General features: G+C 41.1%; 1 protein-coding gene across 3 annotated transcripts in view; it reads left to right on the top strand.

Annotated features, from left to right (window-relative positions):
* The window catches only part of CCSER2 (coiled-coil serine rich protein 2), a 46134-nt gene that overhangs the window by 23524 nt on the left and 9666 nt on the right, over positions 1-12944 (top strand). Inside the window, exons 6-9 of one of the 3 annotated variants that reach the window (XM_070945824.1) lie at positions 2782-2865; positions 4052-4181; positions 4999-5054; positions 10511-10595. In XM_070945824.1, coding sequence (XP_070801925.1) covers positions 2782-2865; positions 4052-4181; positions 4999-5054; positions 10511-10595 — 355 coding nt within the window. Of the gene's footprint in view, positions 1-2781; positions 2866-4051; positions 4182-4955; positions 5055-10510; positions 10596-12944 lie in introns of all 3 variants that reach the window. The other 2 variants (XM_070945822.1, XM_070945821.1) reach the window with 2 other exon arrangements.

Here is a 12944-nt window from a genome sequence, read left to right as displayed (position 1 = left end):
AAAACACATTCACGCCATTCATGGCTGGATCTCACCAGATCACAAGAGTGAGATCAACGGCCCCAGGCCTGCTGGAAAAGCCAGGTCTTCACCGCTTTTCGGAAGGCCGATAGGGTGGGGATGGTCCGGACCTCAGGAGGCTTATTGGGCTAAGGCAGAGGTCTCCAAACTTGGCAGCTGTAAGACTTGTGGACTTCAACAGGAGCCTGGATAGCTCAACAGACAGAGCTCTGTAATTTAACAACAGCTGTCTGCAATTAAAGTAAGATCGAATCTCGCCAGGCTCAAGGTTGACTCAGCCTTCCATCCTTTCTAAGGTAGGTGAAATGAGGACCCAGTTTGTGGGGGCAATAAGCTGACTTTGTATAAAAATATACAAAAGTATGAAGGCTATTGCTTAACGCACTGTAAGCCGCCCTGAGTCTCCGGAGAAGGGCGGCATATAAATCAAATTAAAAAAAAAACTCCCAGAGAATTCTGGGAGTCGAAATCCACAAGTCTTACAGCTGCCAAGTTTGGCTAAGACCTGATCATCTACTCGAGGCCAAGAGCCTTTTAGTAGACAGTGACTTCAAGTGCTGCCTTTTGTAGACACCAAGACAAACCTTGTTCCAGACCCAGCCTGGCATTTTCCTCTCTGGGAGAACACAGGAGATTTCCTCTCTTTTTTTAGCTCTTTTTTAGAATGTTTGTGTGTTGTTGTTCAGTCACTAAGTTGTATCCCCACCCCATCCTCCATTCCTGGACTCTGACCAAACTCACATTCACTGCTACTGACTTAACCATTTCATCTTCTGCCGTCCCCTTCCCCTTTTGCCTCATCTGTGTACACGTTGCTTAAAAATGGGCATCCCCTGTTTCCAGTCATTGTGGTGCTAAAAGTCATAGGAGAGGCTTATGCCCCCCCCCCCCAAAAAAAAACAGATGTGGAACCACATCCCTTCTGGATCTAAACACACCCCAGATGCCCTTGTTTTTTGTTTTATTTTATTTGCAACACCACTTTTATTTATTTTTCTGCCTTTGATTCCTTAATAAAAGTATTCAGTCAGAAACTGTACAGATGTATCCCCACCCCACCCATGCTAAAGTTCAAGCTGCTGCTTCTTCTGTTGTTGTTGCCCAGTATTTTAGACTGAAAACAGAGTGTAGCTTTTTCCAAGCTTTTCGTAGACCTGACAGGCTGCAGAAAAGGAAGAGGGTTTGTTTTCTCAAGTGATTAGGACAATGGAAGGAACGGATGCCTGAGAGGGCAGGACTAAGGGGAATTTTCTTCATAGCCATGTCTTGGCTCTGCCTTCTCAAGGAGAAGAGAGGCCTTAGTGGGCTTCAGCTTTTGGAGCTGAGGGTTCCTCAGGAAAGAGAGAAAAGCAAAGGGAGATTAAACAGGAGAGCAGTGCAAGGAGGCTGTGGGCTTCTGGAAAATACCCAGCAGAGGCAGTCAGGAGGATCCAGCCAGCTAGTTGAGGAATTCAGGATGGAACAGTTTCAGAAACCTCAAAAGGAGCAGATCCCCCAGAGGCCAGGTTGGAGAGGCCTATTTGTTGCAGAGGTAGGAAAGTGGGCCCCAGAGCAGGTAACCAAGACAAGGCTTCAAGCACTTGGCAAGCATCAAAAACAAAGAGCTCTTTATATACTTAAAAATAGGCGCAGGCCTTTGCGCCGTTGAAGGTAGGTTTAGAGCAGCCACCAAGAAAAGGCAGATGAAAAACGAGTATCTAAATATCAGAAGAGTCTTAACTTGCTCCCAGTCTTGGGTCTGGCTAGTCTAAAGAAAAGAAGAATTAGGGGTGACATGATAGCAGTATTTCAGTATTTGAGGGGCTGCCACAAAGAGGAAGGGGTCAAATTGTTCTCCAAAGCACCAGAGGGCAGGATAAGAAATAATGGTTGGAAACTCATCAAAGAGAGAAACAACCTGTAATTAAGGAGAAACTTCCTAACAGTGAGGACAATTAACCAGTGGAAGGGAAGTTGCCTTCAGAAGTTGTAAATGCTCCAACACTGGAAGTTTTTAAGAAGATGTTGGATAACCATTTGTCTGAGATGGTATAGGTTCTCCTGCTTCAGCAGGGGGCTGGAGTAGATGACCTCCAATGTCCCTTCCAGCTCTGTTCTATTAGCCCATCTAGCAAAAGCCAAAGTGTGGGACTGGCTGCAGTTAATGGGCCCTGCAGTAACCCTTGAAGGCCCAGAAGGGGGGTTTCATGCTGGCTGTGGTTGTAAAAGGCCCAGGAGAAGCAACGGCATCCGGTAATAATGAAGAGCTAAATCAGCCAACCAGAAATGACTGCCAGTGATGGCAGCAAGCCACAGCGGTTGTGAGGATGGACTCTCCTCCAGGCTGCCTCTGAGTTGACAAGGTCTTGGAATAGGTTGCTTTATTTCATTGCTTTGGTCAGCAGAGGGGAGAGAAAATGTAATTCTTGCAAGGATATCAAAGGCCATTACAGAAACTCTGGGCAGTTGTGTTAAATTGTTGATTCCTATTGCTTTTCTGTTTGTTGGCTTATTTTATAGTTTGGACTTACTGTAGGATCTGTCCCTCATGGAGAATTTGGGAAAAGAAGGCAGCTGATAAAGGTTTTCTGATTTTAGTTGAAAAAAATGAAATTTCTGGGTCATTCTTCATGCAAGAATCCACTTACGCTCCTTCCTTTTGTTTATGGTAGATTGTTCAACTGGGGTTTAAAATTTTTAAGCCTTAATTTCCTAAGTCTCGCTATCTTCGTAAGATTTAGATGCTCAAAACAACGACAAAAAAATGTTGCTCTTTTGCAGAATGATGAAAACATGTCACTGCACAACATCACACTCCCGGTGCCATCAAGTCCAGAAGAGGTGGAACCTGAACCAACGTATAAGGTAATTGGAGATGAGACCTTAAAATGGAATTGCCCAGGATATTGAAGAGGCTTGGTTCTGCTAGGAAAATCACACCAGACAGATCACAGATATACAATCTAATATCTGTTCTAAACTATTTATATGTCTTATTTAAATAATTCCAAGCTGCATGTTTTTCTCAGGGTTGGGATGCTTGTACTATCATCTTAAATCCCCAAAATAGATTAGGCACTTAAATAAAACTATTTTAAAAGGATCCGTGTAGAGACATAGAATTTAAGGAAATAACGTAGAACAGGAACAGAGGCTAATTAAAATAAATGGGCATACAAAATTATTTAAAAATCGGACAACACATAATAGAATAGACCTCTCTAATTAATACTTTTAAACATGTGAAAGTGGGAGAAATGCAAACACCGGAAGGCCTTTAAAAGTTAGCTTAAAACATGAATATAAAAAACATCACAAACAAGTAATTTAATAGACTGGAGTGGGGAAAATATCCAATTATTTAATTAATAATAAAACCGTAAATGTCTGAGCTATGATCTAAATGAAGATTGTACATAGGCAGTCCCTAACTTATGTAATATTCCATTTTGGAAAGTATTGCACAATCCAGTTTTTCAGAATAAATTGAGTAATGCTTCCTACATTTTTGGATGTGCTGTGTAAATTATCATATTTAATGTGTAGTTATAAATGTGGCATCCCCCAAAATGGCATAACTTTTTATGTAAGTCTGATAATATATGGACTGCGTGAATGATGGTAGCACTGGTAGAATGTTCACTACACATAGCAGTTATTTTGTGAATGGCAAGTATCAGAAAAGTAATAGGTTTCCAGTCTTTTTAACTTTATTTCTCCTCCTAAACAAATGCCTGTGTCTTGGTACAAAACTATACATATCTGTCTTAGGCAAATGTTATTTATTTATTGAATGTATTCAGCATGTAATTGATGAGGTCTCCCAGCGAGATGGATGGCAAAGAAATTTAATAAATAAGAGAAATATGAGGGTAGAGATACCAATAATACCTGCAATTTGTATCATTCTTAAACATTTGGTAATGTGAAATCCATTATTCAGTCCTGGTTTCAAAGCCATACTTTTTCCTTCTGCAGCATATAATTAGACATTATAATATTTCTCAAAACACATTAATATCTTAATTTATGGAAATTATTTTTATGCCAGACTGACGAATTACTGAGTGAGATCACACGGCTGAAAGATGATTTAAAAAAGAAAGACGAGACCATCCAGGAGCTTGAACATCGTCTTGTAAGTAATAACGCCACACATGAAAAATGCGATCATAATAATGGCAGAAAACGGTTGTGCCCCTTAGCTGCATGAAGATTTTAGGAAAGAAGCACTTACTGTATTTTTCGCTCCATAAGACAAACTTTTTTTTCTCCCAAAAGTGGGTGGAAATGTCTGTGCATCTTATGCAGCAAACATGAGTGACAGGCAGCAGCGGCGAATTGTGGCAGCGATCCCCACTGCCTGGAACAGCTGATTGGTGGTATTCTGGGAAGCCGATCTAACCACCAATCAGCTGCTCTGCAGCAAAGGCTCCAGCGTTCCCTGGCGGAGACAACAGACACGGAGGAGGCAGCAATGGCGGTGTTTCCGGTCGGCCAGCCTGCTGATTGGTGGGGTTACGGGAGGCCGGGATCCAGCCGTCGCTGACTGGTGGTGGGTGCAACGGAGCAGAGCCCTGATGAGCCACGTGCTGGGGCTGTGATAACGTGCTGAAGCTGACCAGGCCGTTTGCTGCAAGGGTGCTAGCCAGATGAATACCGGATGGATGCTGGGAGGCAGAGGCAGATATTTTTTTTTTCTTTTTTTCCTCCTTTAAACCTAGGTGTGTCTTATGGTCAGGAGCATCTTTATGGAGCAAAAAATACGGTAAATTTTCTCTCAGGAAGACCTGTGCTGTGTGGTGGTTTTGGTCTACTCTTAGTGGATCTGTTGGATTTGAATTTGTATCTCTACTGCCTCTTGACTGAAGCTGGCTTTGGATCCCCCTGTGAGGTAGCCTCTGTGTGGCTGTTCTTGGTCCTCACCGGGTTTTCTCTCTTCCCTCTGCATAAAGACTGTTAGGTGTGACTGCCACAAAGGCAGTAAGATGCCTGAAGTGACCACGGGCGGCTTTGCTGACAAATTCACCCAGACCACCTGGAGAAGAAATACGGTGAGTCATTTACTGGAAAAGATGCTCCTTGCATAGAGATACTTGCTTATGCTATATATTTACTTTCAGTTGTATTATTGGGTATCATACTTCAAAATAGAGGTAGCCCTAGACTTAAAACCATTCATTTAGTGACTGTTCAAAGTTGCAACAGCACTGAAAAAAAGTAACTTGTGGCCGACCAGTCGGTCCCCACACTTGTGGCCTTTGCAGCATCCCCATGGCCACATGATCAAAATGAGGGCACGTGACCATTGGCATGTATTTATGACAGTTGTAGTGTCCCTGGATTGTACGATCACCATGTGTGACCTCAGCTGGTTTCTGAAATCACACATAGTGTCACAGTCAGTGGGGGAAGCCAGATTTATTTTATTTATTTATTTTATTTGTTTCAATTTCTATACCGCCCTTCTCCAAATAGGACTCAGGGCGGTGAACAGCCAAAGTAAAGAACAGGACATACAAAATTTAAAAACAGTTTAAAATAATTAGATATTTTGGCCGTAAATTAAAACAACCCAATTTAAAATCAATTTAAAATTTAACTCAAGCCAGCCTAGCTAGTTGAAATAAATAGGTTTTCAGTGCCCGACGAAAAATCCGGAGGTCTGTTATTGTACGTATCTCTGGGGGGAGGTTGTTCCAGAGGGTGGGCGCCGCCACAGAGAAGGCTCTCCCCCTGGGGGTCGCCAGCTGACATTGTCTGGCAGACGGCACCCTGAGGAGGCCCACTCTGTGCGAGCGTACTGGCCGGTGGGAGGCTATTGGTGGCAGAAGGCGGTCTCGTAGGTACCCTGGCCCTAAGCCATTTGCTTAACAGTTGTCTAATATGCCTAACAATTCCAGGGAGTTGCTTGGCAAAACCCCTGTGAAGTTGGATGTGATTCAATTAACAACCGCCTTGTTAGAAATGGACATTTTGGTTCCAATTGTGGTTGTAAGTCTACAACTATCTGCACTCCCATCATTGCTCTACTGCAGGGGTGTCAAACTCAAGGCCCGGGGGCTGGATCTGGCCCGCGGGGTGCTTAAATCCAACCCGGGGGGGAGGGGGGCAGCCTAGAAATATCAAAGGACCGGCCCACAGTGTCTGTGCCAGTTTTTAGCTGGCAGAGTGCTGCTGGATGCCGGGCAGGCCGAAAACAGGCCGCATGGAGGCCCGTTTTCGGCCCACCTTCGGCCAGCAGAGTGTTGCAGGAGGCCATAGAGGGTGAAAACGAGGTGCGGGGGGCCATTTTCGCCAGCAGGGTGCTGCAGGAGGTGTCCGTCCCATCTCTCCACCCACCCACCCCGCTCCCCGCCACCCCTACCTGCTGGCCCGCGAAGAAATCCAGTTTGACACCTCTAGTGTGCTCTAGTGTGTATACTTTATAATGATATTTTCACTATCACTTCTTTTTTTTTATAATCTTTATAAAAAACATTTATAGTCTTTAAGGCTTAGAATTCTAGACTTGCCTCATTCATCATATTTTAGGTACACATTCAAAAGGCGGGTATTATATATCCTAGATTCATTAATACTGGATTTTGTGGATTACATGGCAAAAGCGAAAAAAAATTGATCTCTGAAAAAACGGGGGGGGGCAATTCTGAATATATCTTATAACCCAGTCAGATTTAACACACTTTTTTCTAAAGTAGTGGGAACATTTACCAACATACATTTCTTTGACAACATTAATTTCTTGACCATTTAGAATCACTACTCCTAGTATTAAGTTTTCTTTGCGGTTCTGGAATTTAAAAAATACTACATTATACTATAATGTCCTACTCCAGTTTTAATTTTTAGTAATTGTACTTTTATGTAAGATAGAGACAATCTATAAAGTGTACACAGAGATAATTTACTGAAGATTTACCGTATTTTTCAGAGTATAAGACACACTTTACCCCCCCCCCCCAAAAAAGGGTGAAAATCTGGGTGAGTCTTATACTCCGAATGTAGTCCTGCCCAGCTTCTCAAATTGAGGTTTCAGAGGCTGAAAAAAGCATCAGAAGAAGCTTCAGAAAAGAAACCCCCAAACAGAGCTTCAGAGGCTTTTTTTCTGAAGCTCTGTTTCGGAGGCTTTCAGAGGTAGAAAAAAAAAGTTTCAGAAGTTTCAGAGGCAGAAAAAAAAGCAAGGCACAGAGCTCACAACCAAGGAACCTGTTGCTAAAATTCACCTCTGGGAACAGCTGATTGGGGGTATTCCGGGAGGCTGATCCACCTGCCAATCAGCTTTTTTCTTATTTTCTTGTCCAAAAACTAAGGTGCATCTTATACTCCGGTGTGTTTTATACTCTGAAAAATACGGTAAATGAAGTGGATATTGCATGAAATGCCAGGATAGCAAATGTCAGTGCAGTAAATCAAACACAACTGTAGAACTTGTTTGGAAAGTCACGCTAATTTTTGTTATTTAAAAAAAAAAATGGATATGTTGAAAGTTAAAATTTTTACAAAGGAATATACTAAATCTTTTTATAGTCCCCTTGAGGATTTCTTTTTTTTCCCCCTTCCCTTGTTGCCTTTGGGAATTAGAAAGGAATGAGCTCATTTTTGTTCTTGAAGATTTTTAGAGTTGGAATTACCAAAACATGGTTCAACCCTAAAACTTTCCAAGAAAAAAAAAAGAATTAATTTTTCAGATCAGCTTGAAAAGTCATCAGGTTTTTTTTTCTTTTCTCAGACTCATAGCTTTTAACCATCCTTGTATTTGTGTATTCTTCCATTTTTATTCCAGAAAATAAATGAAACAGGGCAGGAAGATATCGTAATCTATTTTTTTTTTCAAATAGATGAAAGAAAAACATGAAAATGTATATAGCCAGATCTTTTCATTTCATTTCATTTATTTTTTTATTTATTAATTATATTTATGTAATGACATATACCAATAACTACACCTGGAGATTTACACAAAAGGTAGACTCCACCAAAAAAAATCAATATGCTTCTGAGTATTTTTAAAAATATATTAAACACATATATCTAATTCCTGAAATAGAAGTAAATACGCGTATTTAAGTTCTTTAAAACAATATGCTCAGAATTTCCAAATAACAACCAAAGCTATAGTTGCACCTGATAGATAAATCTGGAGAAATTTAATTAATCCTATTCCAATTGGCAAGTTTATTAAGTGCGGGCGGATGGCATAACTTTAGTTGGATGCATAGAAGCTTGACAAACATTTTCAGTATGTTTTCATAAATTATCCTTTTTATTGAAAGAAATATTGAGTGAGATGATACCAAGGGTGGTCCCAGGCTGCTGTTACTGTATTAAATGAGGACGTGAAGGAAAGAAAGGAAATTCGCAGATGGCAAGAAGAAACAAACTTAAATGATTTTGAAAAGTTAGGGAAAAGACTGAAAATAACAACATTTAATCAGACAAGTTACTCTTTTTTAGAAATAAAAAACAAATTCATTAATAGAGGATTCAGGAAGGGCCTGGTGGGTCAGCAGACTGATAGCATTGTGATTAACACCAGCTGTCTGCAATTACTGCAAGTTCAAATCTCACCAGGCTCAAGGTTGACTCAGCCTTCCATCCTTTCTAAGGTAGGTAAAATGAGGACCCAGTTTGTGGGGGCAGTAAGCTGACTTTGTATAAATATACAAAAGCATGAAGGCTATTGCTTAAAAGCATTGTAAGCCGCCCTGAGTCTCCGGAGAAGGGCGGCATATAAATCATTTTTTTTTAAAAAAAAAAAAAGGAGAGGTGAAGGAAGGATCTAAGAACTTAGATAATTATGAACTGAATGAGTCAGGAATCTGACCTTTGGGGTGTTATTAAATTATACTTTCTAAAGTACGAAAAAATAGTTTCTGTAGAAGTCAAACTTCTTAAGTGCTGCGTCCAGTTCCAGACACTTCACTGGAAGAAGAGTTTAAACCAGGGGTCTCCAACCTTGGCAACTTTAAGACTTGGTTGGAGACCCCTGGTTTAAATAAACAGGAAGGGATGCACAAATGATCAACCTAGAGAGTCAGCTCCAGAAAATTAAGTCTTACAAGGAGACAGTGATAGAAGTGGAGGTTAGCCTTGTGAAGGCAGTTAAGATTCAACTCCTAAAGAGATGTTGTTCAGAAGAGATCAGGAACAGTCTACAGTGTGTGTGCAAACATATTTCAGCTGAAAGCCAGAGAAATTTTCCTGACAGTAAAAGCAGTTTAGTAATGGAAAGACCGAGATAGAGAGTAGATAACTCTAGATGCGTTCAAGCAGAAACGAATAACTGCTTCTGAGACTCTTGTAGAAGCAGCTTACAGAGTAGCTGCTATTCAGGCCTGGGCAAAGATACAGCTCTTTAATAATCCAAAGAAGGGACTCTGTTTGCTGTGAAGACCTCTTCTTTCAAAAGATTTATATTCAGGGGACTTATCCTGTCTTCTTAACTCTACTGTGGGGTCCCCTATCAGAAATGAGAGATGGCCAGGACGGGGGCATTCTTAGTCCTGGGGCCTTGCTGATAGAATTTTCTTCCGTGAAAATTATTTTTTGTTTTCCAGATTTCTGAAACTTATAAAGTTTGCTTGGATACATTGTTTTAACTTGATTGTATATTCTATGATTTACTGAAATATTTGACATACGTTTCCTTGGGACCTTCCTGGTGGGTGAAACTACTTACCTCCATTTAATTATTAGTTTCATTCAAAATAACTAAAATTTCTGCAATTCCTTGTCCTGTTTTTTTTTTTAATTTCCCTATTTTTAGTTTCTGCGTTGAGCTAACAATCTTTGGAAATAATTAAAAGAAGATCCCAGCAATTTTTATCAAGTTGGTTGTGTGATATGTTAAAATGTAAAGGGTAGTCCTTGATTTGCAACCATTGTTTGAAGTTGCAGTAAAAAGTAACTTGCAACTGGTCCTCACACAGACGGTTGCAGCATCCCCATGGTCACACAATTGTGGTTTGGGCACTCGGCAACCCTCATTCATTTATGACAGTCACAGTGTCCCATGGCCACCAGTCACGTGATGCCTCATGTAACAACCACACCACTTAAATGACAAATTGTCCAGTCTCCTCTATAGTCCTAACCTGAGCACTACTTGTATTGTTGAATGTCTTTGTTTATGAAATATACGCAGCCAGACACTAAATTTTAATTATGCTGCTTTCCGTTCAACCTTTTTATGCATACGTAGGACCCTTGTGAGGCTCTTGATAACATTCAGAAGCAAAAAAAAAAAAAAAAAAAGTGAAAATTCAGAAGGGGGGGTGAATCCCCCCCCCCGAACTCTGCTTATCATGAGCTAATAGAATCGGGTCTGTGTCTGGAATAAAGAGAGTGGTCGAAGGACGCTTGGCAAATCCAATGATTCATTTGGGATGGTTAGAATTGCAGCTTTTTCTCGTTAAGAGAAGAGGAACAATGTAGCTTTTGGTACTGGTTTTTCCCCCTGGTTCTGTGTTTTATTTTATTTCTTTCTCCCCCGTCTTTCTCCGCACAGAGTGGTCTTTCTGCTCCTTCCTTCTCTCCCTGGCAGGGCTCATTCCAGGGCATTCCTCGGACTCTTCCACCGCAGCGCAGACAGAGTGAGTCTGTACTCCTCACTCACCCCCCTGTCCCCCCAACCCTTGCTCCACTAGCAGTTTCCCCCTTGCACGCACTCCCCCCCCCGTCGCTCAGCTCTCGCTCTCTCTGCTCTCCCTTGCAAGAACATGGGACAATCCTTAACCCCTTTGCCTCCTTCACTTGCTATAAAACTTCTGTTGACTACTGGATGGAAAACGGTTTTGTAACGGGCCTTAAATCGGTCTGGAAGTTTTTTATTTCTTTCTCCTGCAAACTATAATTTGCTTGCCCTCCTGCTTCCTGCCCCTCCCCGTGGCTTTTTGAAATGTGTGGCTGTGTTCGTCCATGTTATTGGCATGTGTACCCACCACCCCAATTTCCTTGCAAAATATTTGTGTAGATACATTCAAGGCAAACCATATTTTAATAATAATACATGACACATTGCTTTCTTTGGAGAATTAAGCTTGGCTTCTAGCTACATGTGTATGTTTCTCCAAGGGGTCTTTCCTCAAAAAAAAAAAAAGAAAAGAAAAGAAAAGAAAGAAAAAAAAAGCACGTAACAGCTAAGAAGCAGCTTTTTCAATTCTGCATGTTGTATTAATATTACTTATTAACTTGTAACTGTTTGAACTAAAATGGGAATTTTTTTTCGTATTCTTGTTAATGCACCATAGAAACAACATTTTTGCTCATTTGTAGTGTTCTGATATAGAGAATATAATTTTTTGTGTATTCTTTAATTATTACAAGGGAAATTTTAAAAGCAACACTGCAGTTTTGCAAAACCTAAAAAAAACAAAATCTTATGGCAGACTTAATGAGTTTTAACATATGCAGATTATAGAAGACTGATCTCCAAAGTAAGAACTAAGTCAGATGGTTTAAAATGTGAAAACCAAGAAATATAGTTTTTTTATAGTTTTAACAACTTGTATTCCTTGAGTCACCCTTGCATTATTTCAGGGTTTTATATCAGACCATGTTAACTCATTATGGGGCACCCATGGCAACTGTCAGCAATACCTGACATAGTGCACAATATTAATGAACTTGTTTGTTATAATTAAGTACAGAAAAGAGTTTCAGAGTATGGGGAGAAATGAATTAATATGTCATGCTTAAACTATAATGTTTATTTTAACCACAATTTGTTGAACAAACTGGAGTTTTCCAAACAAATAGAATCATTGAGAGGGGGGGGGAAGAGAGAGATTTCCAGCAGGTGTGCTTGGTTTCTGGATTAATGTTTTGCTTTTGCATCAGTTTTATGTGTGTGCCCTTTTGGAAAGAAGGATTTAGAGAGTATAGATTTGGTTTGGAGGTTAATTTCTCCACCTCTAGTTTAGGAAGGAGAAGATCAACATGGAGAATATGGAACCTCAGTAAGAAAGAATCAACAAAGTCTGCAAAGCCTTTAATACGCTTTTTTTGGTTTCCCTTGGCTTTCATCTCTACCAATTAGCAAGATTATGTTTCTTCCATAGTTAAACACAAGCCAAGACTTACAAATCAGCCTTAGACCATGGTTTCCAATGGAGTGTTGTCCCATTTCCTGATCTGCTATACCAGGGGTATCAAACTTCATTTCATTGAGGGCCGTATCAGGGTTGTGTTTGACCTGAGGGGGGGCGGCGGCGAGGCCAGAGGGGGCATGGCCAGTTCGACATCACTCTTGTCAGGGGTGCCTGTGGCGGCCCAAGTGCTCTGCCAGCGAAAACAGGGTCTCGAGCTCCGTTTTCACCTGCCACGGCCTCCTGCAACCCTCTGCCATTTTCACTGGCAGAGGATTGCAGGAGGCTGTGACAGCCAAAAACGGAGCTCGAGACCCTGTTTTCGCTGGCAGAAGCACCTCCAGCTGGTCCTTCATTGCTTCCAGGGCGGCCCTGCGGACCAGATCTAAGTACCCCATGGTCTGGATGCGGCCCCCGGGGCCTTGAGTTTGACACTCCTGTGCTATACAGATGGATTTAGACTAACTAGAAACAGCTATGCAAAACAAATCCTGATGGTCAGGGATTCAGATCCAGCTGATAGAATTTGTTTAAGATATTTCCAAGGAAGTGTTAACTAAGCAACTAGTTAGCCTGGATTAACGGTTAAAAATCTGGGAATTGCCCAAAGCCCAGTCTTTTTCGAAGTTCTACATAGGGGTGATCATTATAGTGGTGATCCTTTCACAGTCCATTCCTGAGCTTGGATGCCTTGCTGTATACAGCAAAATCTGGGAACTGAGCTATAGAGGCGGCCATTTTATTACATTTGGATCTGACCATATGAAGGATTTGAATAGCTGTATGAATGTCTCCAAAGGGTTCCAGTTAACTGAAGCCATATCCTGATTATAAATAGGTTTTCTTTGGCTAAAA

This window comes from Pituophis catenifer, unplaced genomic scaffold (assembly GCF_029215685.1).
Source record: "Pituophis catenifer annectens isolate HBS135680 unplaced genomic scaffold, rPitCat1.0.hap2 SCAF_6, whole genome shotgun sequence".
NCBI lineage: Eukaryota > Metazoa > Chordata > Lepidosauria > Squamata > Colubridae > Pituophis > Pituophis catenifer.
This window is presented reverse-complemented; position numbering and strand designations above follow the sequence as displayed.